At 31.9% G+C, this 27043-nt stretch overlaps 2 protein-coding genes, 1 long non-coding RNA gene and 1 pseudogene across 3 annotated transcripts; 1 reads left to right on the top strand and 3 right to left on the bottom strand.

The window, feature by feature from the left end:
* Positions 1 to 282: 282 nt before the first annotated feature.
* LOC100814525 (RNA demethylase ALKBH10B) lies at positions 283 to 7271 on the bottom strand. Its single transcript, XM_006605412.4, has 8 exons — positions 6346 to 7271; positions 5284 to 5406; positions 4913 to 4971; positions 4664 to 4781; positions 2657 to 2779; positions 2403 to 2515; positions 2160 to 2314; positions 283 to 1160 (listed from the first exon to the last, which is right to left on the bottom strand). Exons 1-8 carry the CDS (start codon positions 6944 to 6946, stop codon positions 572 to 574), a joined length of 1881 nt encoding a protein of 626 aa, XP_006605475.2. The 5' UTR covers positions 6947 to 7271; the 3' UTR covers positions 283 to 571.
* A 1681-nt stretch (positions 7272 to 8952) lies between these two features.
* LOC113000767 (probable mannitol dehydrogenase) lies at positions 8953 to 10684 on the bottom strand (annotated as a pseudogene).
* On the top strand, positions 10662 to 15152 carry LOC100815590 (uncharacterized protein). The gene is made up of 6 exons (NR_146298.1): positions 10662 to 10983; positions 12586 to 12793; positions 12941 to 12978; positions 13133 to 13243; positions 13482 to 13617; positions 14855 to 15152. It is a non-coding gene; the product is annotated as an uncharacterized protein (long non-coding RNA).
* Positions 15153 to 21377: 6225 nt separating this feature from the next.
* LOC100817874 (probable xyloglucan endotransglucosylase/hydrolase protein 28) lies at positions 21378 to 24698 on the bottom strand. The gene is made up of 4 exons (XM_003555770.4): positions 24237 to 24698; positions 24058 to 24158; positions 23341 to 23549; positions 21378 to 22434 (listed from the first exon to the last, which is right to left on the bottom strand). The coding sequence occupies exons 1-4, from the start codon at positions 24445 to 24447 to the stop codon at positions 21924 to 21926; spliced, it is 1032 nt and encodes a 343-aa protein (XP_003555818.1). The 5' UTR covers positions 24448 to 24698; the 3' UTR covers positions 21378 to 21923.
* Between the last annotated feature and the right edge of the window lie 2345 nt (positions 24699 to 27043).

Here is a 27043-nt window from a genome sequence, read left to right on the forward strand (position 1 = left end):
ACAATTGGTTTTAAAAGAACAAAAATTTTGAGAACTATTGCCATACATTTTATATCGTTTATAATGCACAACTACAATATATAATATATTCGATTCAGCAATACGACTATTAAAATATTTAGAATTCAATAGGTGCAAAATAAGTCGGTTGTTTTAAACATTTTCAAAGGGTTATTTTGCCTGCTTCTACTTTAATTCAAGAGTCCTCAGATTCTATTTCACCATGCATGCATCAAAATTGTTTAAAAAATGGTAGAAGAAAACATTACCACAACAATAATCGACCCCTAAACACGTAAAATAATTCAAAGATAGGAAAAATCAAAATCTGAATTAAGAATGGGGTTTCCCTTGCTGTAAAAGTTAAATATAATAAGACAAGAAAAAAGGAATGAGGATCAAGAAGTGAACCAAAAAAGTTGTGCCTACTTCCCTTGTTCTCTCCTTTGCAGTATTGTATCGTGTCGTGTCAAATGTTGCCGCTCTTTACATTTGCTTCAAACTCGTTAGATCCGTAGCCTACCCCTTTCCTTTGATAAGCTTTCCCTCTTTCTAATCTGCCATAGCTCAATCAATGGCTTGCAGCCGTCATGTCGTTGCTTTCGTGTTCTTTCTCTACACCAGCTTCTTCAGCTTCAGAATTTGTCTTGCTGTGATTAGATTTCCCATTTTCCTTTCCCGACACAGTCCAAGTTTCCACACTTGGGTTCACTTCATGTATGGTACCTGAGCCAGGTGGAGGGAGGAAAACTCCTGTGCCAGGAACAGGGATTCGAGGAGGAGGATGCCTCGGAGGAGCTGAGGTCCATCCAATGGAACCAGGTGGGATTGGCACAGGTGTGGGAAATGACATGGGAGATGCAACTGGCACCGGCACCGGCACAAACAACGGCTGCATACCGTTCGGAGCTGGCAGTACTCCAGTTGCTTGAACCGTGGGATAATGCTTGGGGCCTAATTGATGACGCACATGATTGGGAGATCTGCTCGGTGGTGGGGCCCAATGGGGCGCTGCTGGTGGAGCAAGTCGTTCAGAATCATTTGGCAGGGAACTTCTCGGTTGGGACTTTGTGAAGGTTACAATTATGCGTTGTTTGTGAATAGAAGGAAGAGCATGCTTGGCGAAATCAGTTGATTTCCCTTGCATCACCAGAAGGGACCTACAATTGCCAGAGTAAATAGGTCATATCAGGAGAAAGCACAGATACAATACCACATGGACATAGAAATACAACAAATTTTAAAAATCATTGGACATATAAAATTAATTTAAAGTGAATGAAATAAAATTTTAAATCACAAGAGAACTCATGTTTTAAAGATTAGCATAAGTCATTATAAACATAATAATATACAAAAAGTTATTTTATTATCGTGGTATTCTATTAGTATTGCTACAAAAATTATAAAAAAAATCCAATCAAAAAGTATTTCAAATGCCCATCCAGTATCCGACCTAGATACATATCTGACACGGTTACAACATGACACGACCACTACTTAGAAATGCTCAGTCTTCTTAGATATATTAATTGTAGAATCAGATAAAAGAGCATACCATGTAATATTATGCAGCATGAGCTGCTTATGAGGCTACGGGAGGATTTAAACCTCTAACCATCAGCAAATGTTAAAACAATGAAACTTGTCAGGGCCAATATGCATCACGGCAGAAAAAACCATTTCCATACCAGACAGCCAAATTACAATTACAATAATATAGTAGGGAGTAGGAATATACAAGTCCTCTGAAAACAAATCTTCAATAGTGTATCCAAAAAACAAAAATTATTGATACACTCGTCAAAAGAGTTAATTTTGATTGGAAACAAATATCTGACTCATGGAATAACTAATATATAATTCACAGATGATGGATTCAAAAAATAAACACCTTTAGCTTTGTTTTTACGTTAATTTAGAGATGTGAAGGCCAATGAAGGGAATTTACTCTTACCTAATAATGCCTAGTACATTCTACTGACTCAACTAGATCTAACCATAACTTAAAATTCAACTAAATTGTATGGTATAGACATTTCTGTATAGAAATGTCACAGTTTCTATAATGCCAAGATGATCCTATGCAAAAAATGATACTAACAATAATAATATCAGAAGCACCAGCATAACAAATAGATAAGGTTAAAAAATATTACCCGGGTACAAGAGAAAGCGTGACAGCACCCCTGAACTCCCCAGGATGATCTGAGACAATTATTCTCCCAAAAGTCATGTCACATTCAGTCAGGAAAAGCATATAAAGAGGTCTTCCAAACCAAGGAGGCCAATTGTTGGGATGTGAGTGCTCACCCTACAGATGATTGCAATACCTAGTTATGTAAGCAAATCTAACACCAATATAAATCCCTCCCCCCCAGAAAAAAGGAAGAAGAAGCAACCTCATTAAAGAAATCCACAATGCAAGCATCAGGCTTCACAGTCATCACTTGCGAGGCAACCAAGCGCTTGATAATATCTTGGAACAAAGAAGGGATAGATTCTACTTTCTTATCTGTCAGATTCAATTGGTGGAACTTCATCAATCATTACTAATACTACAAGGGTAGTGAAGATAAATAACATGCAGCAAAGAGAAAAATATGTGAATTATACTAATGATCTATATAAAATAAATATGCATGAGATAACATGCCTTTGGAGATTCCTGTTACATTGTCCACATCTGGTGGTGCATCAGCAATGGGAACACCCAACTGAATCATTTCCCTTCCATGTCCTTTCATGGGCCTTTTTGAAACCACAAATGTCTGATTTCCTGTTTACAGAAATCATCAGCAATTAGCAGGATATTTAAAAAGAAAAGAATCTTTGCATTAGAGAAGCACCGGTGAGTAGGTTGTAAAAATAACTCAATTTATTCAAGTATACAATAAAATAAAATATATAATAATATTGTAGATCTTTGGAAACCATGGTAAAATGCATGGTCTATAGATAATATCGTAAGATGTGGAAGATTGGTACCAACTACCAAGTCCCAATATATTGGAAAATACACTACTTCTGAATCTTAATATTACTTGAACATAAGACACAAGTTTAGACAAATGGATTTACAACAAGAGTGAGACTCGGCCTTGATTGACTATTAAAAAGGATTTCCTTAATACAGGGGTTTGTACAATAGTGATGCATGCAAAGTGAACTATGCACCCAAAGCAGCATCCTTTCTTTACATCTTATTGATGAAATGAAAGACCTATTCTCTGTTTTGAAGACAGGGTCTCGGATCACATTCCATAAATGGGAAGTGGAAACCTACTCAGCTATAAGAAATATAACTTGCATAACACACAAATACAAATTGCTAATTGTCAAACTATAATCACAGATTGTAATTTTCTGCACACGAGCCATATATGTAACCTGACATTTCCTGCTTTGAAAATACTTGGTTAACAAATGTTGTGAGAACTAAATCATATTAGATCTTATTAAATGTTTCTTTGCACATGTAAATTTTAAAGTAGTTTGAAAGATAGAATTTTAAGAAGATAATTGGTTGTTGATAGAATTCAATTGTGAAAACGCAAGGTAGGGCGCCAAATAAGACTTCCCCCCAAATTTAAGACTACACCTTTGGATGTGCCTACTGACATATCCAATAGCTGCCACCACAATGTATGTCTTTTTCAAATGAAATAGTCTTTTTTTTTTTTTTTTTGATCGGCAAAAATATTAATATATTGATAGAAGTACCAGAGGTACTAAGTACAAAAAGTTAGGTCCATACTCATGGTTCAAAAATAAAACTAATGTAGTTTGAAAAGGAACCATAGTATGGCTACATAATAAGGTATCTAATATCTGCTACAAGCCTACAACTCCTACTCTGAGCTACTGAAAGCTAATACAGAAATCCCTCTCGGATGTGACGAGAAAATATAAATGGAAAGCTAGATGAAATAGTCTTATTTAGAGAGTGAAGAGAAAATATAAATGGATAGCTAGATTTGCAGATACAAGAGAATATAACTAGGATGAGGTGCATTTCGTTGGAACAAATTGCCATAATTTAGCAAGAAATCCCTCAATTATGCATCTTCTCTTTAGTCAAACTGAAATAGAATATTTACTGTTTCATAACTAAGAATCCTTTTAAGCTGAGCTGATATAATTTTCTTTAAATATTTAACCTCCTATTATTTCTTTGCATTGGGAGGATTTGTTATTCTTCGGTTTTGAATTAGTCATCTCTGTTGATAACCAAGTGTCTTCTTTTAACCAAATATCAATAACCAAGTGTCTTCTATTGCACCTTGGAATCTCAGAGTTGGTGCCTTTTGATATGATAATTCATCATTCATCATTTTACACAAATGGAAATACATATGTTCACAACAATCACAAGAGTCTGAATGTATATTACAATTAAGTATTTGACGCGGCATAAGTCACGTTACCAATTTACAGTTGTTAGTTAGCATCATGGTAATTCCAAATAATTCTTTGTTGATAGCTATTCAACTACTATAATGAAAGAGAAAAATATGTACCAGTGGTCATTTCTAACTGAAACCACCAACTTTGAGAATATGGGCAAAGACACTGACTATTGCATATTGATCAAAGAAAGTTACAAAAAGAAGCAGCGATAGATCCTTCCAACATACTGACATAAGACACACAGTACACTTACCTTGAAATTGTCCTCTCTTTCCGGCAACCCTCAGATCATTGACCAATGAAACAAGTTTTGAAACTTCAGTCCTATCCAATAAATCTTCATACAACTTCAGTCCGTCAACCACATTCACCTAAGATTAAAAAACAGGCGCACTTTAAAGATAATATATTAAATGGAAAGGAAGAAAATTTATGAGGTATTACATGTCAAGAAAAAACAACAAGGAATGAACAAAGCAAACTAACATTTAAAGGACCCTACCATCTTCCCATCAAACATCTCGTTGCCAATAAAAGTTTTTCCCATGGTAGAATCATTCTCTGGAACACATTGCACAAGAATCACAAAATCAAATCCATGTGCAAGGCAAATTATGTCTAAAAGCTGACTCTGATCCTATAATTAGATGTAACTCTGTATGTGCATGTGTGACTGCAAGCAAAGTAGTATGGACATTTTTTTTTATTTGGTATGTCAATATGCAGTCAAGGTATATTGCATTGCATGCCGGTGGCAAACACAGAAGGTGGGGGGAAAGAATCTGAGCATTTTTACTTATTCCAAAAATTCATGCATATAACTAACATAGTCTGGTGCCCTCTAGATTTAATCACAGTCAGCAGTAAGAAAACCTTTAGAATTTGATACACATTCTTCATTTACACCCACAGCTTCACATTCAGAGGTGGACAGAGATCCTTGAGAATTCCCAGAGCCCTTCAAAATACCATCAGATTGATGATTTGTAATAGTATCTGCTCAAGCAACCAAAAGATGAAAAAGTCAAAATAGCAACAAGCATATAAAATGTATTCATAAAGTAAAAAACTCTGAACTGTGTTACTATTTTCAACAGGTTTAAATGTGAGGGAGTCTGTTTCAAAGTGGACAAAGTAAAGTACAGAGCCATCAAAATAATGCTACACTAGATTTCAACTCAAGAAAAAGTAAGGGGAAAACAAACAGGAGAGCAAAAAGAGAAGACCTTTCATTAATTATCAGAATCAAAAAGACAGTATTGCCACCAATAGATTTTTATAAGTGAATAAGACATTTATTTTGTCCTCACTCCCACCCATTTTCAATTTGCAATGTATTAGAGTACTAGTTATTTAATCACACACCTCCTGGTGCTTAAAGGAAACCATTATTTAATTCACAAACTCTTCATAACAGAGACTAATTCCAATTGTTAAGTGTCATTGATTTATAGTGTGTCAGTGTTTGTGAAAACATCCACTACCTTATCGTTAATAGGGAAGAAGGAACCACATTATCATATGAAACAATAGCCATAATAAGCATCTCATAGCAATATGTAGAAATGTATCAGTGATCCGTGAATTCATCCTCTGGCTCTACCATGTCATGAATTCCAATGTTTGAGATCTACCTTATCCAAAAAGCGATGTACAAAAGCCATATTTCTAAATCCTAATGGAGCACTCAATTTATAATTACTATATTAAGTATAATACAAGATCAAACTTGTTTTAAAATAACAATATTCACCAAGCGATCCAACATTCACCACATTGTAGTTTAACACTTGTTTTATAATTATAGTCCACAACTACAATTAAGACCACAGCATTGCAGCGACAGCTTAAGCGGTTAAGCCAGCCTCCAAAACCGAAACCATAATCTAAAACCATGATACAGTATACATACATTCCAAAAGACACATTATTTACCTTTCCTCTCCTCAGGAGATGCTAAACTCTTGTTATCCATGGTCCCAACCTTGCCACCAGATTTAATTTCTCCATTCTTCTCGGTCAAAGGGGTCCCTTTCTCCACACCTCCAGCAACCACCACAGCATTTGTCCCATGACAAAAAGACTCTACACTAGAATTATAACCATCCTTGGCAGCCTCAAGCCTGTGCTGCCCTTGCCTAATCCCCGAACCGAACTTCCTAAACTCCTTTGCACCGGTTTTCGCCAGATCAACAACCCTCTGCTGCCTCCTCCATGACACTTGCTGCAGTGCACACACCACCTCAGACACAGAAAAGTACTGCTGCATAAGCAGCACCTGAGTCCAATTACACCTCCTCTGCTGAATTGCCCCAACAACCATGTCATACTCCCCAGGCTCCCCAACACAACGCAAATGGTGGCACAGAGAGTCTATGATGGCATTTGCAGCCGCGAATTCGCTGCGAAGCCAACCGATAAACCCGTCCCTCTCATCCACAAACCACTGCTGGCGGTAGTGGATCTCACTACCACCACCGCCACCCGGAAACTGCAATTTTTCCGGCATTACTGCATTTCCCGATGGCATTGCCATTGTAACTCACTACCTAACAATACACTACTCACTAATGCCGCATGCAAAGCATACCCAGTTGAAAAAAAATGTGACTTTTTTTAGTGGGGCTTCAAATCCAGTGTAATTCAAGTGGATCCCACAAGATGGAATGCAAAATTAAGAGGGTTTGAGGCTCAAAGGTGGAAAATTGTTAAGGAATGAGACTTGTCCGGGAAGATCTGAGAATGAAGTGTGATGTAATGTTGTTGAGTTGAAGAGAAGGAAGAAGGTTCGCGCTGTTGAAGGATGAAGATCTAGGGTTGGGTTAAGGTTATGTTCTGATGTTAAAAGAAATTTCATGGCTTATTCACCACGCATCCGTGGTTTAAATTAGATTAAACTAAATGTGCCTAATTTTGGAGAAATTATGAACTCTAGCAATTTATAATCTCACTAATAATTATGTGATACATAGATAATCTAATGCTTTAAATAGATTAAGATTTCTTAAATTAAAAGATAACACAATGAATTATTTTTAGATAATTATTGAATATATTTTTAATTTAGTGAATATATCTTTTGATTATTCACGGTCACATTATTATTGATGGGTTACATAAATAATGTGGTGATTCTGGACTATATGATTCTTTTTCTTAATTTTTTTGCTTTTTTTAATTAATATTTTATTAGTTTATTTAATAGTTTATGACTAGAAGGTATGCACAATTTTTTATGAATAAATATTTATTTTGATCCTTGAAAGTATGGGACATTTACATATTGATTATTGAAAGATAAATTTGAATTTAATCATCGAATGTGCAAAAAGATGTAACAAATCGATTATGTCGTTAACTCTTTTTTGTTATCCTTAATGTGCACACCTAACAATTATCACATGTCAAGCATGTGGTTGTCATGTGTAACACATAATTGTTTACATTTCAATTTAATCATTGAAATTAACAATTTGTTGTCATTTAGTCCTTGAATTTAAGCATTTATTGATATTTTAGTTCTTGAACTTAATGCATTGTCATTTTTGTTTATGGAAGCACTCTTAAATTTTCAATTAAATCTCATGTTACATGTAAAATATTAGCATAGACATTAACATTATTTTTTTCACTTCTATTCTTTATCCTTCATATTTTTCATTTCCTTGTATCATTCTAACTATGTTTGTAAAATTATCTGAAAAACTAGCTCTAACTTATTAAATATAGGTGTTTGATAAAACTAGTTGTTAAAATAGTTAAAAAGTGTAAAATAATTGAAAAATAATAAACTATGATTTATTTTAAAAAGGTAAGTAAAAAATTTGATAAATATTATGGATAAAAGGGAAAAAATATAAAAAACTAGAAGCTAAAGTTTTAAAAAATATTACTTTAAGTAGCGTTTCAAAAAATGCTAAAAACTACTAAAAAAACTTATTTATCAAACAGTTAAATGAGTTTTCAACTAATAAAAAAAGTTAGAACCTAGTTGAAATATTTTATTGAACATAATTTTTGTCATTTAAATTATACTATAAATATGAAACTAAATTATCTTTATACTATAAATATGAAACTAAATTATCAATGATTATAGAACAATAGTTAACGGCTAAATTCTAGAGATTGTTAACAAGATTCTATAAGATTTTAAATCACGTCTTCTATGCAAATCACATATTATATCATATGTTATTAATATGTATAGAATATTAGATTAATTAATCTATTTTATGAAAAAATATTAATCATGAAAAGACAATTAAAAAATGTGAGAATGAAGGGAGAAAAATGAAAGTGTTAACACTATTTCCTTACATATATACTCTCTTAATGGGATAAGTGTAAAACATCTCTTAATGGGAGAATGAAGGGAGAAAAATGAAAGTGTTTTTTTTTCTCTTAATGGATTTTTGAGATAAAATATCTCTTTCCTTGCAGGGAATTGAGAAAAAATAATGCAGTTGTTCTATCCACGTGAACTCTACCTTCAAGTGAGTGATAACTTGAACATAAATCAATTAAAATATTTTTGCATACTTACCCGGCCATAATTAAAGACGGGAGTAGCAACTCTAGAGGCTTCTCAGGTGTCCCAACCATTACAAGTTTCCCATGACACTTCAACATATCAATCAAGGGCATGAGAGGATGGACTGCTGAAACAGTACCAATTATACCATCCAAGGTGCACATTGCAGCCTATATATAGTTATGGAAAAACATTATAAGTTGTCCATTTACTATTGTGTAGATGCATGTCCCTTGGTATATGTTGCAACTAAAATCATGGTGGCGGACCATTTTTTAAAACCATGATGCCAAAGAAAAACAATTGTTAACAGTAATTAATAATAGGCACCTGCATTTGATCTTGGTCTCTACTGACCACAAAGGAATCAGCTCCAAGATTTTGTATGGCTTCTTTCTTCTTATTAGGAGAGGTACTGATGACAGTGACCTTCAAGCCAAGGGCTTTTGCAAACTTGACAGCTAGATGGCCTAGTCCACCAAGGCCAACCACACCCAAATGCATGTCAGGTTTGTGAAGCCCTAAATATCTCAAAGGACCATACACTGTGATCCCTGCACAAAGGAGAGGAGCAGCAATATCAAGAGGTAGGTCACTTGGAATGCTGACAACAAAGTGTTCATCTGCAACCATGAAGTCAGAGAACCCCCCATATGTGATGGCGCCATCCACATACTTGGCATCATAAGTGGGAATATTTAGTTGGCAATAATTCTCAACATTGTTGACACAATTTTGGCATGATTTGCAAGACCCAACCAAGCATCCCACAGCCACCTTGTCTCCAACCTTGAACTGGTCTACTTTGCTTCCCACCTCTGTTACTTCTCCAACAATCTCACCACTGTAATCTGTTCATCCAATATCATGAACTCAATTAGGCACTTCAAGCTTCTTACACTTGATTAATAAAAACGTTTAAATATTTTTTTCTTGTAATTTAGTTAAAAATAATTGTTCTAATCCTTACAAAATATAGTTGTTTCAGTCCTAAATGGCTTCGAATAGTAAAAAAATTATTTAAACAATGAAAAAATCATTATCTATAAAGTATTTTAAGAAAAACAAATATAATTTATAAAGATTAAAACAGATTTTTTTTCAAGAATCAAAAATAAAAAAATACTAAATTACATAAACAAATTATATTTAAACCTTAATTAAAATACTATTTTAAGAGACACAAACATTGTTAATTAAAAAGTATAAACCATACCAGAAACAAGTGGATGGATGGAATCACTCCATTCATTAATTCTTCAACTTATGTAGGTCCGAGTGGCATATTCCACAGTACAACACTTTGAATGTCACATTTTTCTCTCCTGGTTTTCTGTGGTTGGAAAAGATTATTTTAGACACCTTTATTTTGTTTAAATTAAGGGGAAAAAAATATTTTCAATCCCTGTATTTTTCTTTAAATATATTCAAGATTCTTATACTTTAATATCAATCAATTTGGTCACCGAATCTTTTTAAAACATGTGGATTGCCCTTATGTTTAAGAATTCATCGTTTTTTTTTTTAAAGTTAAAAGAGACTAAATTCATGTTATTTCAATTAAGTTTGAAGTATCAATATCAAATTATAGAGCTTTTGATCACGTTTGGTTGAAAATATATAAACTAAAAACATATTTTTCACTTAAATTAATTATCGATTCATATCATAATAATAAACAATAACTTCTCATTCAGAGGGGTTAGAATAGAACTTTATAACATGCATCATCATTGCCATCTCTCTTATAAACTTATGCATTGATAGTATTTTTTGATTTTTTATACCAATAAAATTGTTAGTATTACTATATGTATAAATTTTCAATGTTTATACTAATAAAATTGTTACTATCCCCTTTTGTTGCAAATTTTGGATTTTGATTGCAGGTGGGGGTTCTGTGGCCAAAAGGGTGATTGGGTTTGTGGCAAAGGCCACCTTGAATTCCGTTGAGGGCATTTTGGCTAACAACAAGTCCAACAACAACCCCATTGCTGTTATTGACAACCATGACAGCTTCACCTGTAATCTCTGCCCAGGTTGGTTCTTTCATTTCATTTCTTTCGCAATTGTCCGTCAATTCCTTCTTCTTCTTCTTCTTCATTGTCATGGCTTTTTTGTCTGTAATTTTTGTTTCTATCTGATGCCTTTGAAAACACTTTTCTTTTTTTGTTGCCAAAACTTACGTAAAAAGGGGGCAAACAGCGATCAATAAAGCTATCTCCTCTCCTTTAGGGATGACCAAACTCACATCCCCAAAACGACAGCGTACTGTGTAATTTTTTTTATGTTTTGTTTTGTAAGCTAGGCAACTTTTTGTGTTTTACTTTCCAACTTCCAAGACACACGGACCGTGGCTTTTAACTTTGGGCCCTCAGTTATATTGGCTCTTTTGCTCGTATATAAGACTTTTTAATCTCTTTTAATTAAAAATATAGAAATAAAAAATCAAAAGTAAAATCTAGATTTTTTGTTTGAACAAAGTAGAATCTAGATTCGATATGATCAATCAAGTTTTATTTTCCAATCAAATTTAAATAATGATATTTTCTAGTCAATATATTTTGAAAACTAAAATTAAAATTAGTTTGAGACTTACATGTCACTTTGCTTAGCTGTTTCACTTCATAATGATAATATATATATATATATATATATATATATATATATATATATATATGGCTTACACAGTATGTTTTATTCTTGATGTGGTTTGTTTTCAAGATTGTTTCTCTCTCTTTTTTTTTTAATATTTGATTGATGACTGTGTCATGTGCTTTACTCACTGTTTTAGTGTGAGGAAATGTAGGGGTTTTGATTGTATGTACTGCTACTTTCTTTGTGTGTGTCTATTTGTGTGCTGAAAATCCTGGGAGTTAAGGGGTTTGAGGAATTGTAGAAGACCTAAATCCATTCTTTATCATTTTTGTGATTTCTTCTTGATGTTGGTTTGTTCTCAAGATTCTTGGTTGTGTATGTGTGTGTATGTTTATTTCTGTGCTGAAAATCCTGGGAGTTGATGGATTTGAACTTTGAAGAATTGTATAAGACCTAAATCCGTTTGGTAAAAGTCCTGGTAGTCATTGTAAAATGATTCAAATTCGTGAAACTTGTTGAAATCAAGGCAATGATTCAAATTCTTGACATGATTTGTAAATATGCAGCAACCAGAGTTTTGGCTAATTTCAGGATCTTTTGTGTTTGCCATCTAAAAAAATATTGCACTTCAAAGGAACCAAATTTATTGAATGGCTGGCATGAGATTTGGTTTAGATGAGATAATTTTTTGCTTGATTTTGAACCTTTTGCAGTGAAGGGGGAGAGGCTAATGGCAAATTTAACACTGAACTTAATATCTAAAATGAAATATCATAGAGGGATTTCCATACCAAGTTTGTTTACTTCAGGAGCTTATTTGGAAAAGAGTCTTAAATTCCCCTCCCCTCACCTTGCCTCCATTTTCTTCAAATTTAACTTAACTTTTTTCAAATGAGCCATAACAAGTTTGACATTATTACCTCCTCTTTTTTTTTTAAGAAATGGGCAATTAGGAACAAATGAGAGCTTTGTATAGAATCTGTTGTTGTACATGTACATCTTTACAAGTGATTTTTCTAACATTGTATCATTTTTATTTGAAGTATATGGGGGAGTTAGGGTTTCACTTTGAGGTCTACTATTAAATTTTATAGTGCAGCAAAGGCATCCGAAAGGTCCCCTTAAAAATCGGTTCATAAGGGGGTGGATTACCCAGCTATATAAGCACTTATCAAGTTTGTTAAACATCCGATGTGGAACTATTCTCAACATCTACGGCAATGATGAGTTGACAGTGGAGGAGTTGAAAAGGTAAAATTGTTTTTTCTGGTTATGCATTATCATATAACAGTTCTTATTGATGAAGCGGTTTGTGGGATAACGCATGTTCCTTTGAAGTTCCTGATGTGAAAGGCTAACTATGTTTATTTATTTATTTATTTTGTGTCTTTTGAACAGTAAAAATTCCAGTGGAGTGCTGATATCACCTGGGCCAGGTAAGGCTTGGCTTCTTTAGAAATTTCATTTTTTTTTTAATTTCCGAGTTAATAAAAACTTAATACATGATCAATATTTAGATAATAGATAAAGAAAAAGAAATAATAGAATAAACACAAGGCTGCTAATTTACATTTTTTTTCATCCTTGCAGGAGAACCTCAAGATTCTGGCATATCTTTGCAAACAGTTTTGGAGCTTGGACCAACTGTGCCATTGTTTGGTGTGTGCATGGGTTTGCAGTGCATTGGAGAGGCTTTTGGAGGTGAGAATATTAGGTTCCTTGTAATCCCCTTAGCCGCAGATCTATTAGGTGCATAGAAATGAGTGTAAATTTTTCTTGATATATTTGTATGTTGTTCATCATAAACCTGGCTTTCATTTTAAATGACAAGCTTCCCCTACATTCTGATCTTTACCATTCTGATCTTCCCCTACATTCAAGTTACAACTTTTTCTGAGCACTAACATAATTTTCTCTATTCAATTCACATCATTTTCAGTCCTTTCTTGGCTGGTAGATATCATAGCCTTGTAATTGAGAAAGATAACTTTCCTAATGATGAACTTGAGGTTACAGCCTGGACAGAAGATGGTCTTATAATGGCTGCTCGTCATAAGAAATATAAGCATCCACAGGTAACATCTTAATTTTCCTTCAGAACTGATTGTCTTATTCAGCATTGAAATCGATGTTCTATCATATGATAATTTTCCACTGTTTTGTATCAATCTAAAGTAACTTGGTGTAAATGATTGAGTGTTCTAATAATACATGAAAGTAACATAAAAGGAATAGCCTGTTATGCAGAATAAATAAAGTGGGAGTATTGAAACTTGATGATTAATATATGGGATTGAAGTATTCATATTGTAGTTTAATTGGTTTAATAGTAACTTTTAATTCCTGGTGTTCATTTAGGAGGAGATAAATCCACAACTTGGTATTTTCTAATACAATCTAGAAAGGAATCTATATTCTTTACACAAATAAAGGAAAATAGTGGATTCAGTTTCATTCTTGATATGGAGTGTAGTTGACATCATCCACAGGCTGCATAGTATTCCTTATGTTTGACATGTACTTCAATACTGTTTCCATGTTCGAGAGTCTTGTATTAACATGAAGTAAATCAAAATAAATCTGTCAGTTTTTTCTTGCAAATTCAGAAAATTTAGAAAGGTGAGTGCATAAGCCATGAATTGATGAGTTCTCTGTCTAAAACCTGCAGTATTTCTGTCGGCTAGCCTCAAATGTCAAATCACCTAATTCCCAGTATAGCTTCTGTTACATGCCCTTAAATTTTCCAGACTAGAACATATTTTGTACACTATTTACTCGTGTTTAACAAGTCATCAACATAATTTCTATATTGGCTGTTGAAGAACTAGCTTATGTTTGATTCAACTCATTATGGAAAAACAATCACTTTCAAACCAGCTCTGTGAGAGAGCTGAAAAATTCAATTATTTCCTAGCATTTAAAGCCAAAACAAACATGGGCTTAATTTCCTGTTTTGTCAAATAGAATCACATAGTAACACTAATTTATTTTACCATCAGTAAATGTCTTTCTTTTCCTGGATTGATGCAACCTCCATATCTTGTCAGTTGTCACCAATCCTTTTTAGTGTTTATACTTTTATAGGGCAAAATCTTAATAGTTTATGCTGTGTTTATAAAGTAGGAAGCTTAGCTACTTGTGGGGGTGGTTTCCAATCAAATTTAAACCTTTACCTTATACATTCCTAGTTAGCAGTAAAGGATTCTGTTGATTTGAAGTTCATGCCTTATTATTATTATTATTATTGCCTTTGAACTTGCACTTTGTCTCCATTCTCTTCCCATATTGAAATTTATTTATTTTTCACTACAGGGAGTTCAGTTTCATCCAGAGAGCCTTATAACCCCAGAAGGCTAGACAATTTGTCCGTAATTATGTGAAGCTTATTGAGAGAAGGGAGGCTGGTGGTTCTTGAAACAATGTTTGATGTGTATAGTTAAAATTGTGGCTTGACACAACAAACTAAAATAAAGGAAAGGTATAATGACACCTTTGTCAGCAACAGTTTAGATAAATCATAGAAAATCTTGGTGGGGAAGAACCTTGACCTGATATTGATCCATTATTTGATTCCCCTAAGATCTATAAAAGTTTGATTTTAGTTTCTCCCTGGATTCTCCATATCTTGCTTCTCTTTTGTGCAAAATGAAGTGTTATTACTAAGCCGCAACTTTTGATAGCACATATGCTTAATACACACACACACACATATATATATATATATATATAATAAGAAAAAAATTAATTTTTGGTAGGTTTAAAGTAAGGATTTGGACCGTCTTATCCTTGGGTCAGCCTTGAAAAAAAATAAATTGAGTTTCTCACGTAAAATTAAAATTAACTCATGTACTTAATTTTTAGAGAAGATTTTGTTTTTCATTTAATTTTTTCAAAAGTTAAGTACTTAATTTTTTTCCATAAAATTAAAATTAACTTAGTGTTTACGGTTGAATGTATTAAACAAAAATTTAGAAAGAAAATATTTCTAATGTTAGGGAGAGGCCCGACAAGACAAATGGGGAAGTTTCATTGGGCACTACGGTCAAACAAAATTGAATTTGACTATAAAGGTGATATGGTCTTTCAATGAACATAGGATTATTTTGAAAATCATCACAATTGTGAATAATGTCCAAGTAATGAAGTTGAAAAAAAAAGCTTATACTTGACGTTGGAAATAAATTTGCAAAAGAAAAAAAAAAATCAGTACAGTCGTATGTTAGATTTTGAAAAAGAAAAAGAAAAGAAAGAACAACGATTTTAACCGTGTACTTTTGGCTGTGATCCTAAGAACGTGAATAAGTGTTGGTCTAGAACAAAAAGAGTGTCAGTAGGTTGTTTAATAGTTCATCTGAAGTTGGAAAATTGCTTACTTCACGAATATTTTCCTTTGGGGGACTCATGAAAAGGTCAAACCTTGCAAATTTAGGGGTGGTGGTGGTTAGAGACCTTTGCGTCCCTACTAGATATGAAAGCTAAAAGAATATATATGCACTGATATGGCTGTATAGTTTTTTGGGATAAATGTGAGTCATGTGATTTCTATGCAGATAATTGACCAACTTTACCTCCAGCTCTAACCTGGTTGGTACCAAGAAAAAGGTTATGTCTGAAACATACTCAACACTTCAACCAAAGGCAGTTTGTAAAATAGATTCACTTAAACTTTAGTAATTTGACTTTAAACCTTAGGTAAATTCAATTCCTTCTGTGCATGTCAATAATTATTATTTGTGTAAATCAATATTTTGAATTTAAATTTTGAGTATGTATTTATATTAAATATTTAAAAGAAGAATTTTATTGTGCATAATATCTTATAGAATTAGGATATAATTACATCCTATAAAAGATACATGTATTCTTAAATAAAAAAATCTATTCCATATGCATGATTGGATAAATTTAATAAATCTGGTTACTGAAATTTTAAATCACATTTTTTTTGTAATTGATCTGCTAGGGTCAATAGAGTTTGGGCAATCCAGAATGATCAAACTCAAAGGTAAAATAAAATAAAGTAAAAAAAAAAAAAAAACTTAGAAAGTGCAGAAAGCAACAAGATTAGTTTGCTTATATTTTAGGCAAAGGTTTTTGGTCTTCAAAAGGAAGCAAACTGACCCGGCAAATCTGAGCGTACTTAATTTCAGGTGTGGGACTGTGGGGTTATATATCATTTATTTGAGATGATAAATTTATAAGACAAACGAAAAAAATAAAAAAGAGATAAAGACGTAATATTAAAAATTAAAAGTCTTTTCGCACGCGTTTTACTTTTTTTTTTCAGTGAATCTTTAACTAGGGACAGATCCACATCAGTTGTTCAAAGATTATAACAATTACAATATCTGATTGTCTAGAAACAAGCTGATTTTTGAATATTATCAATTTTCTGTAATAGATATTATTAGCAAGATTACGTTTCTTATATATAAACAAGCGCACATGTTGCATTTGTTTTAACATCTTGATATAGGTCTTCTTGTATTAGGGAGACTTTTGATTTTTTCTATCTGCGGGATATGTCCCGTTTATTGTAGTATCATTTTGAGTTTAATATAATTTACATTTTTTCAAAAAAAAAATTAAAAGTCAACAATATTTATCTTTATCTTACTATCCCGAAGATTTTTTTTATAAAAAAATGGAATAATAATTACTACGTTTCATTTATGACGTAGCTCTGTCCACAAACTGTTTGGACCTCGGTTCGATTACACATTTCTTGCACTTCTAATCTCATACTTTTTTTAAGGAATTTAATCTTTAACATTTCATGCTAAAGATTGCTCCCCATCCCCCACACCCAACAAAAATTCTCTGTAAAAAAAATAAAACAAATTTTTATCTTTATATTTATCTTTTATAGGTGACTTTAATTAAATGCAATAAGACATGCATGATATGAGCTAATCACTCGTTAGTAAAACAAATGTTTCTATTCAACTTAGTTATATTATGATTTTTTATAACAACAGCGGCAATGAAATCTGAATGAGGATTTCATGCAATTTACCCATATTCTCTTCTACTAAGCTGACACTGACCTAGTGGGTTCCTAGGGATAAAGAATAAATTCTGGGTTTTAAGGATAATCAGACAAAGAAAATGCACATTTGCAGTTTAAGCTAATCAGATGCTAAACTGAATTTATTTATTATTAATCCGTCACTGCAACAATTGTCTTTAATTCCAATTTTCTCATTCTTTTTTAACGTTTAACGAGATAAATGTTCCTTTAGTGTTAATTTAACCCTTAGAGATGCAGTGCCAAATAGTAAGTCTCATAAAAAAATGTTTTCTCAATTTTCCCCTCCAAATGAGCAACACCAACATAAAAATATTTTTGCCGACACAACTGCAGAATAAGTATAAAATAATACATATTTATGAACTACAGTAATTGTTTAAGTTGTGTCAGTTATGTTTTCATACTCAATATGCATCAATGTGAAGCCAGAAACATTAATATTTAACTTTAAATCCAGCAGTTATTACAATATTAAAAGAAAAAAGAATCAGTTACGGTTTGGTGTCGTTTTCTGCAGGAATAAAGATTTTACTTGAGTTTCATTGAGCAATGTAAAAAAATAAAAATAATGAAATAAGTACAAGGTTTACATGCAAGTGGAGACTTGTGCTAATTGGTAAATAAAAACAAGTACTCCTAATTAAACTAAAGTTATACTCATTTTTGTTAATGGTGTTTGTGTTTAAGAATTTAATATTTTATGCATTATTGATGTAAAAAGAATTATATTATCAGTCAATAAAATTTTATAGTAAATATGATTTTAAAGTTAGTTGTTATAAGAATCAACGAATTTACTATAGAGGATAACTATTATTGTAAAAAAAATATTATTAGTGCATGTATTATAAACCTTTTATATATAAACCCGTTATGCTTGTCGAAATTGTTATAGAGATATGTAGGGTGTATTTGGAAAATAGTTCAGCGCTGAATGTACATAACACAAGTTTTTTTTCTTTTTTCAGTTCAATAACGTTGTTGCTTTCCTTATTGGTTAAAATATAAAAAATAGCCCTTTATCTTGTTTTTTTTTTAAATTAATCCTTAACCTTTAACAGTTTTAAAATGATTTCCTTACTTATTCACTTCATGATAAATTAGCATAAATAGAATGAAAATTGCATGAAAGATATGTTTCATGAATAATAAAAATTTTAGGTTTTCGATCACTTTTTATGAATTTTTCACTTTATTTACATCTTTTTTTAGTCCGAACATTAGTTGACTTTCATAATAATTTTTATGTAGATGATAAATTTCACATTTTGAATCAACAAAAATATTATTTAAAATTGTATTAAAATTGATTAATGGTTACAAAGTATTAACTTATCATGAATTAAATAAGAGAACCTGTTCAGAACTTTTAAATGTTAGAGGATCTATTTAAAACTAAAAAATAAGTTAAATGATGATTTGTATATTTTAGCCTTTCTTATTAGAATGGTGATTTCTTCGTGTTCTTCCTTCATCCCTCAAATTCTCATTTTCAATTAGCAACTAACGTTATAACTTCTCCAACAGAAAGTTGAAATTTGAAATTTTTCAAAAATTGAATCGTAAATGATAAATTGCCATTGATTGGGCAAACCAATGGGGGAAGACAGGTGAGATGGCCTGTTATAAAAGAGAAGCATGCATGTTCATTCTATGGCCTAAATTTCTGGGTATTTTTTTATTTAAAAAAAATAGCAACCTCTCTCTTCCATCATCTCATCTTTCGTGTTGGCCAATGGACAAGTTGAGGCTTGAAATTTTACTTTTGTAGGTATGATAATGACCTTTGATGAGTATTTCTCATCTAGGTACTTAATACCAAACGTTGCATCAATGTGGAGACTGATTCGGTGGTTCCCCTTAATAAGGGGTACAATTATTTTAAAAGGCTTTAATAAATTTTTTTCTATAAAATTGTATTTTTCATTTTGGTTATCTAAAACATTTTGTTGTCGGTTTGTATATCTGCTATTATTTGTTAGTAATTACTTATTGACATCGAGATTTCCTAAGTGATGATGTAACTAAGATAGGTTAAAAAAAACAAAGCTAATGTTGTTTAAATAATATGCACTAAAATAATAAAAAATAATATTTGAATATAAAAGAGACCTATATTAGAACTTTAAAATTTTATAGGGATTTAAAAATGAAGTATATGAACTAAGTGTCAAGTCAGACTAGAATCCAACAATTTTTTTTTTAATTGGAACACAAAAAAAAAAAAGAGAACCAAAACGAAAGAAAAACATATTTTATAAAAACTAAAATGTATTTAAACATATTTTTAAACGTGGCTATAGTTCATAGTCACTCCAATATACGAGGGAGTATTTGATTTTGCTGTAATCAATCTAAATTAAAATAATAGTAGAGCTAACATTGCTTTATCAAGAGCTACTTTTCTTATTTGTTTTTAAAAGTTTCGGATATTTTTCAAACTAGTGCTATTGCTTTTCCAAAATGCTTTTTAAAAGTAGAGCGGATTGCGGAACATTGATTAGTTATTTGTACTAATTAACATTATCATTTACACTAAAACTAATGATATGAAATGTTTTGTCACTTTCATGGCAATGAAATGATAGTTATGAGATAATTCACAAAAATAATCAGATCAAATGAGATTTGTGAAATACTTGGCTCGGAAAACTGTTCATGTTTTACAACATAAAGTGATGGATTAAAGATGCAAAGTATTTATACATTTTTATATAAATTAAATTTCTACACTATTATTATGTATTTTGTGATAGAGACATAGTTGACCATTTTCTCACAATATTTTTTTTTTCTTAATCCTTTTGTTTATAAAAAAATAAATTCTGATTAAATCTAGAGTTGAATTTAAAAATCAATAAAATTTGACTAATAATTATTTTTATCAATGATCAAACTCAGATTTTAGTCTAGCTTATGCATGTTGAATCTTTTTTCCTTGACAAAATTTTGGGTCATCTTAATTAGTATTTTCTTTAGAAATCATATATATTTTATTGAGATAATACATGGTATCACTGACTCTAAAATTATTTTAGGATACAAAATTCTTTCTAAATATTTAATACAATTGTATGCTAAAAATTCTAATTCCAGGACAATGATTAAATTAGAATAATCTCATTTGAATTAATCCACATATTTAGTGGTTCTAAATTAGTGATTTTTGGTGAGTAGTAAAATGCAATTATACACTTTTCTACCAAACTCAAACTCAATCCTTTATGGTCATTGTCCCCTTATGGCCATCGTAGTAAGATAATTACCACAAGAACCAGGATTATCAGTACTAAAATGCCATTATTATTATTATTATTTGAAAAACGAAGGACACAAGTTGTCCTCCTTGTTTGCTTTTCTTAGATGGAGAGACAGTGCAAACAATAGGATAAGAGGCCAATAATCACTCCGAATGTTGTACTTAGAGATCCCAACTGCCCATTTGAAATTCCCAACTATAGGCCAGAAGACAAAAGCATGGGAAAGAAAAAGTGGAGAGAGAAATTTTGGTCACACTATTTAATGAAAGCACCAGTAAACTAACCAGCCTGCAGTATTTGTCACATTCAAGACTTGACTTTGGATTCCAATTACCTTGACAAAATGGCCACATTTTGTGTCCTCAAGCTGACAAATCTGACCATGTAATTTTCCAGACAGTCCAAACACACCTCAGTACCAGTCATGGACTAAATATAAAAGTCATTTTGGTTGGTTTCATACTGGATGTGGCATACCAACACTAAAATAATTCATACCTAACACTCATTAAATCACTCCTCCTCATAATAAAATAAATACTAGTTTATTGAAACCCTGGGGTGTGTCTCCACATACATAAATCATCAATGAAGAGGTTCAATTTGTAAAGTAGCATAGGACATCAATGAGGAAATACCCAGGAACCTAGAGGAATGAAGGACTATACAAAAACCCACCAGCAAGAACCATATCATAAACTAACATATTAAGGACTTCTATGTCCAAACCCCTCTCTCTCTCTCTACACCAAAATGAAAGGATAAAGGAAAAAAAAGATATCAAGTTAATGATATTTTTAGTCCCTGAAAAAACGAGTCATATTGGGTTTTAGTCCTTTACTTTTAAAACCATAAGTTTTCATCCCTATATTTTTTAAATACACAAACTTTAGTCTTAAAGCTAATAGTGAAGGGGACCAAAACTTATGGTTTTAAAAGTTAGGGACTAACAAAAAAAAATGACTCATTTTTCACGGACTAAAAAACATCATTGATCAAAAGACATATTGTTTGTAACCCAGGTAAATCAAACTGATTCATTATATGAAAATATTTCCTTTATGACAAATTCTGCATATGGAACCATACATTAAAATGAAGAAGCAGTAATCTCTTCTTGGCTTCCTCTACTACTATGGTGGTGTCGTTTACCACGGTGGCGCCGGCCATTGCCGAACGTTATGGGATCAAATTTTCTAAGCCTTTCAGCTTCTTGGTGGCTGATGACACACTCCGGTGGAGGGACTTTGTATCTAACAGTGTCATAGCAGTAAGAATATGTCATGTGCCTCAACCTGAAGTTTCTCATTTTGGTTATTTGTACTTGGGTGACACCAGAGGGAACTTCTTCAGAACCTAGGGCACTGTCACACTTGGCCACATGCTCAATGGGATCAACTGCACAACCATGCAGGACCAGGTCAGAGAACTCAGCAACATAGGGTGCATACTTGTAATTTACTCTATATTTGCCTCCATTGGTTGCCCAATCTGAAGCATCCCATATGGTGGCATACAATGTCATTGGCTTTGAAGGGAAATCTCCTCCCATAGATTCTGTTCTCTTAACTTCCCTAATAGGAACATCATCCACATAAAATCTGCACAAGAAAAAAAAATAAACACAATTTTATTTTATTTTTATTTGTAGGAATCAAAGACATGTACCGAGAGACTTACAATAATTCACGCATCCTGCTCAACCAACTTATCTAGACCCCCTCGATAAATAAACACTTAATTAACAAAACAAGTAAACCACAAATAATTATCAAATTGTGCAAATAGTCTATGTACTGTCCAAACACAAATGGTCAAGTACGGTAAACTTGACTTTTACAATAACTATCTTAAAGTCTATAAATGATGATTTCTGATTGATTAACAATACAAAATCTTTCATACGGGATAGAAATTAAAGTCTATTAAATTTAACATTACAAAGTACTAAGTGACAAGGTGGGACATAAAAGGAAATTCAGCATAATCTCTTCCTATCTCCTATATGCAAGGGACGCATGAGACCCACTAGGTATGGTAGCTATAGTAACTAAGGAATGAATATTGATTGCTAATTCATGAAATTAGGTAGACAAAAATAGTTCTCCAACAACTAACAATTCATCTTGTGGGTCACACACCCCACCAAAATTTCATCATGTGGGTTCCTCTCCATAAGGATATACACAACTTAGAAAAATTAGGCCATTTCATATCTGGTTTTTATTCACTATCAGCAAGTAATCAATGCATTACAGGCAAAAACTGGTTTTGATTTAAAAACTGTGGATGTAGTAAACGGTAAAAGAAAACCAGAGAATCTTTTGAACAAAAAGCCCCCACAATTCTAGTAACAAAAAGCCATCAAACCACTCCATCAAAGCAAGGGATTGTTAGAGTATAAAAGGCAATAATAGAACAGTTGAAGAAACTAGTTTTACCATAACAAGGAAAATGTAATAACCAAATATGGCATGTGGGATTCAAATAGATTGCATCATACATACATGATCTTAGAATCTGTCCAAAGAATACTGTACTGATGGAAATCCTCAGCAGGATCAAACCATAAGCCATATCTTTCCTCTCTACCAATGCTGGTGCTTCCATTGCCATAAACATTGGTCTGAATCCTCCAGTCTTTGCCTCTAATGTTCCCCAAAAACTCAAAGTCTATCTCATCATGGTTGTTCTGGAACATGTCACCATTTGACATCTGCAGCAGAAAAATGTTAGGAATAAATTAAAATGACTCGTGCCCCTTATCTTCTGGGGAAAGGAGTTAAAAAAAAAAGGAAAATCGAGACAAACAAACTAACTGGCGTTTTCATTTCAATAATACAAACAAACATTGGAGTTTCCCTTAAAAACAGGAAAAAAAATTAATCTTTTTTTGTCCCCATTAGTAACCTCATGAAGAAAACGAAACTGAAAGCAATATGCTTTCCTTTTTTGTTCTCATAACGCATTATTTACAAGCAAGCTTCAAAACATCTTCTAGAAATTCCTCAATTAATACCTTAGTTAATTGGAAAAAAAATGAAAAAAAAGAAGAAAATTGATATGAATGATCATTTTTCATGAAGGAGTGAAGAAAAAGGAAAACATGTACAGTTTCTAACAAATTATGATGGATGATTAAAATTCTGTAAAAAGGGTATGAAATTATAATAAGAAAGGTATGATTTTTATTTGATCATCAAGCATTAGAAGCCACTACTCACATAAAATGCGACCACAACTCCAGCAGTGTAATCGGCAGGCAACTTGATCGAGGCACTGAAATACCCGTGAAGGTAAAGGTCATGAGACACAAATCCAGAACCTGTAATCACAACTCAAAATAAAATATAAAATAAAATAAAAATAAAGGCATCATATAAGAAGAAGAAAAAATGAAAACCTGTTCTTTCATCAAGTGAAAGGTGAACTGATTTGCCATCTCTATGGATGGCCAAATTATGGTCACCAAACAAGGGTGTGTAGCCATCCTCAAAGGCTATGATGGGCAAGTTTCTTCTGGGTGACACAGAAGAAGAAGAAGCAACAAAAAAAAGGAGAGAAGAAGAACAACAACAGAAGAGGAACCACCCCATGTGACCCCTTCCTCCCATGTTAATTAGTTTCCTTAAAGAAAGTGATTAATGTGTCAAAGGATTTCTTGTTCTGGCTACTTGTCTGCTGTTTTTGTGAGTGTTGTGTTGTGTTGGTAATATTATTATATTATTATAGGGGAGAAGAGAGAAGAGAAGAGTGATGAAGAAGAATAGCAGGGGATGAGAGAGAGAGGTTGGAATATAACGTTTTATTGGCGAGACTTGGGAGTTGGGAATGTGCTGTGCTGTGTTGAGAGTTAGAGATGTTGGAATATTATTATATGCGGGCAATTTTATTTTATTTTTCTTTTCTTTCCCTTTCATTTTTAGTTTCCATCCCCACACAATTCTATTGTGGTCATATTAAGCTTATTGTTTTACTGGAGGTACTAGAGTGAAGTCTAGGAATGTTAGTATTCTGTGCTTTTAAAAGGATTGCTTAAAAAAATAAATGTGAAAAATCAAAAAAGAATTATTATTACTAACATCGGAGCTACGAGAGTTAAGTTTAACAGAAGGAATTAATCTTTTAATAATATGACAACTAATGTTTGAATTTTTGTTTGTATCTTTTGTTTTTATATTCAGAAAAATTAATTCCTTACATGAAGAGTGTCACAAGCATCTGTCAACAAATCCAGATTGACCGAAAATAACTAACTTATCAAAGGAAGAAGATGAATTCCTAGCAAGAAGAATTCGAAAATTCCATTGCATAGAAGACAAACGCCTAATAAATATGGTTGACCCCAAAATACAAAACTTGAAGCCTGATTTTAAGTCATGGACCCCTTTCATAATAGGGTTTAGCCTCAATATTAAAAATGTATTTCCCCCTTTGCACACACAACTTATTGTGATGTCGTATGAATAAGCTCCCAAATGTGTTTGCCAAGAAGGGTTACCAACACCCCAAGCCACCAATACTCTTTGGTTGAGTTATTTTTCCCAACTCACCCAAACAAATAAAACCACGAACCAACTTATCAATAGTCAAAATACTATCACATAAATTCTGCATATTATAAGTTGCCATTCAATTGGCCAAAGTAATACGTCCCACTCTACTCAAGACTTTACTTTTCTAACCAGCAAGTCTACACATTAATTTTATCCGATGTATGCGCAAAATCAGCATTGATAACACGACCTCTCAATAAAGGAAAACTAAGGTACTTATCTAAATTGCTTTTAAAAAAAATGTTTAAGAAGAAAATACATGTGAAAAGCCAAAAATAAAATATTAATTTTATTGGATGTCTTTTTAAAGTGAAGTTATCAAATTTCATTATATGTATGTATATAATAAATTTAAACACTAGACTAGAATCTAATATACAAGTATAATGTAAACAACTTTTACATTTTTATGTCATAGTAAGAACGTTGATTTTTCCAATAGTAGTTTTGAAAATTATATTAATGATGATTTTTAATTTGTTAGATTATGTAATTTTTTTATATTAACAATATATAAAAATTAAATTATTATATTAATTAAGATAAAATGGTTAAATCTTATTAGATTTCTGTATAAAGATGTTCTTCATGTATACGGTATATAAATCAAACTCTAAATAGTAACACCTTTTGAATTTAAAAAAATAAAAAATTAATTTTTATGCAAAAAATTATATTTGAACAGGAAAACTACGTTAATATTTTCTTAAACATTTTTTAAGGAATATTTTCTTAAACATAAAATCAACTTTTAATACATTGTATTTTATTGTTTATATATGGATTGATTTTCTTCTTTACTCAAGTTTCTTTATGAAGGTTGATTAACTATTTTGAAACCCTCATTTTCATTGATTTGCAATAAATAGTAATGATGATGAAAATGAGAAATGCACATGATTTATCATTTGATATTTCTATTGCCCTTTTTTCTACTCTTGATTTCTTTTTTCTTTGTTGCTTTTTTTTTTTTTTCAATATACCTTTCTTTGTTATTGGGGTACAAGTATAAGTGTTGAAACTGAAATTATATCAGTTGTTTTCACAAATTTAGTATGTGTTAATAATTTAACAATACTTATGGGTAGTTGATAAAAAAACTTTTAATATGTGCCTAGGTTTACATGTCTCTAAGTCCTCTTCATCGCAGAAGTAACGTTTATCTCTCCAAAATTTATAGCTCTTGTTCACTTATTTTTAAAGTTTCATTAATGATTTTTTTCCATAAAATATGTATATAATTTTCAGTTACATTTCCATTTGAAGCTGTCTGCACTCTGCAGTAGATTTAATTTAATAGATATCCTGACATGGATATTTTTTTTTTTAAGAAAAGAAGGAAGTAAAATTATTACAATACAAAAACAACTTCATATTTGCCTTAAAAAAAATCATCTTTAATTGGGATTTGTTTATTATTAACACATTACTTGGAGTAGAAATGAGTTATGTGAAGTTAGACTTTGCTAACTTGATTCATAATCTTAAACTAAAGTTTGATTTATATATTAATAGTACTTTTTATTATAATATATTTGAACTGATTTATGTAAAAGTTTGATTTGACATAAAAGGTTTTCAAATTTTTCATAATAAAGTCTACACACAAGTAAACAGACCATTGACACCACACTAATAAGCTTATAAACAAATA

Source organism: Glycine max, chromosome 20, assembly GCF_000004515.6.
Source record: "Glycine max cultivar Williams 82 chromosome 20, Glycine_max_v4.0, whole genome shotgun sequence".
Taxonomy (NCBI): Eukaryota; Viridiplantae; Streptophyta; class Magnoliopsida; order Fabales; family Fabaceae; genus Glycine; species Glycine max.

Excerpts from the sequence above, each read along its gene's own strand:
- LOC100814525 (XM_006605412.4), bottom strand. The coding sequence starts at position 6,946 with ATGGCAATGCCATCGGGAAATGCAGTAATGCCGGAAAAATTGCAGTTT. Across the intron at positions 4,972-5,283 it reads ATGTGTATCAAATTCTAAAG|AGAATGATTCTACCATGGGA; the intron begins GTTTTCTTACTG and ends AATGTGTTCCAG. Across the intron at positions 1,161-2,159 it reads ACGCTTTCTCTTGTACCCGG|GTCCCTTCTGGTGATGCAAG; the intron begins GTAATATTTTTT and ends TGGCAATTGTAG.
- LOC100817874 (XM_003555770.4), bottom strand. The coding sequence starts at position 24,447 with ATGGGAGGAAGGGGTCACATGGGGTGGTTCCTCTTCTGTTGTTGTTCT. Across the intron at positions 24,159-24,236 it reads TTCACTTGATGAAAGAACAG|GTTCTGGATTTGTGTCTCAT; the intron begins GTTTTCATTTTT and ends TTGTGATTACAG. Across the intron at positions 22,435-23,340 it reads TGGACAGATTCTAAGATCAT|ATTTTATGTGGATGATGTTC; the intron begins GTATGTATGATG and ends TTTCTTGTGCAG.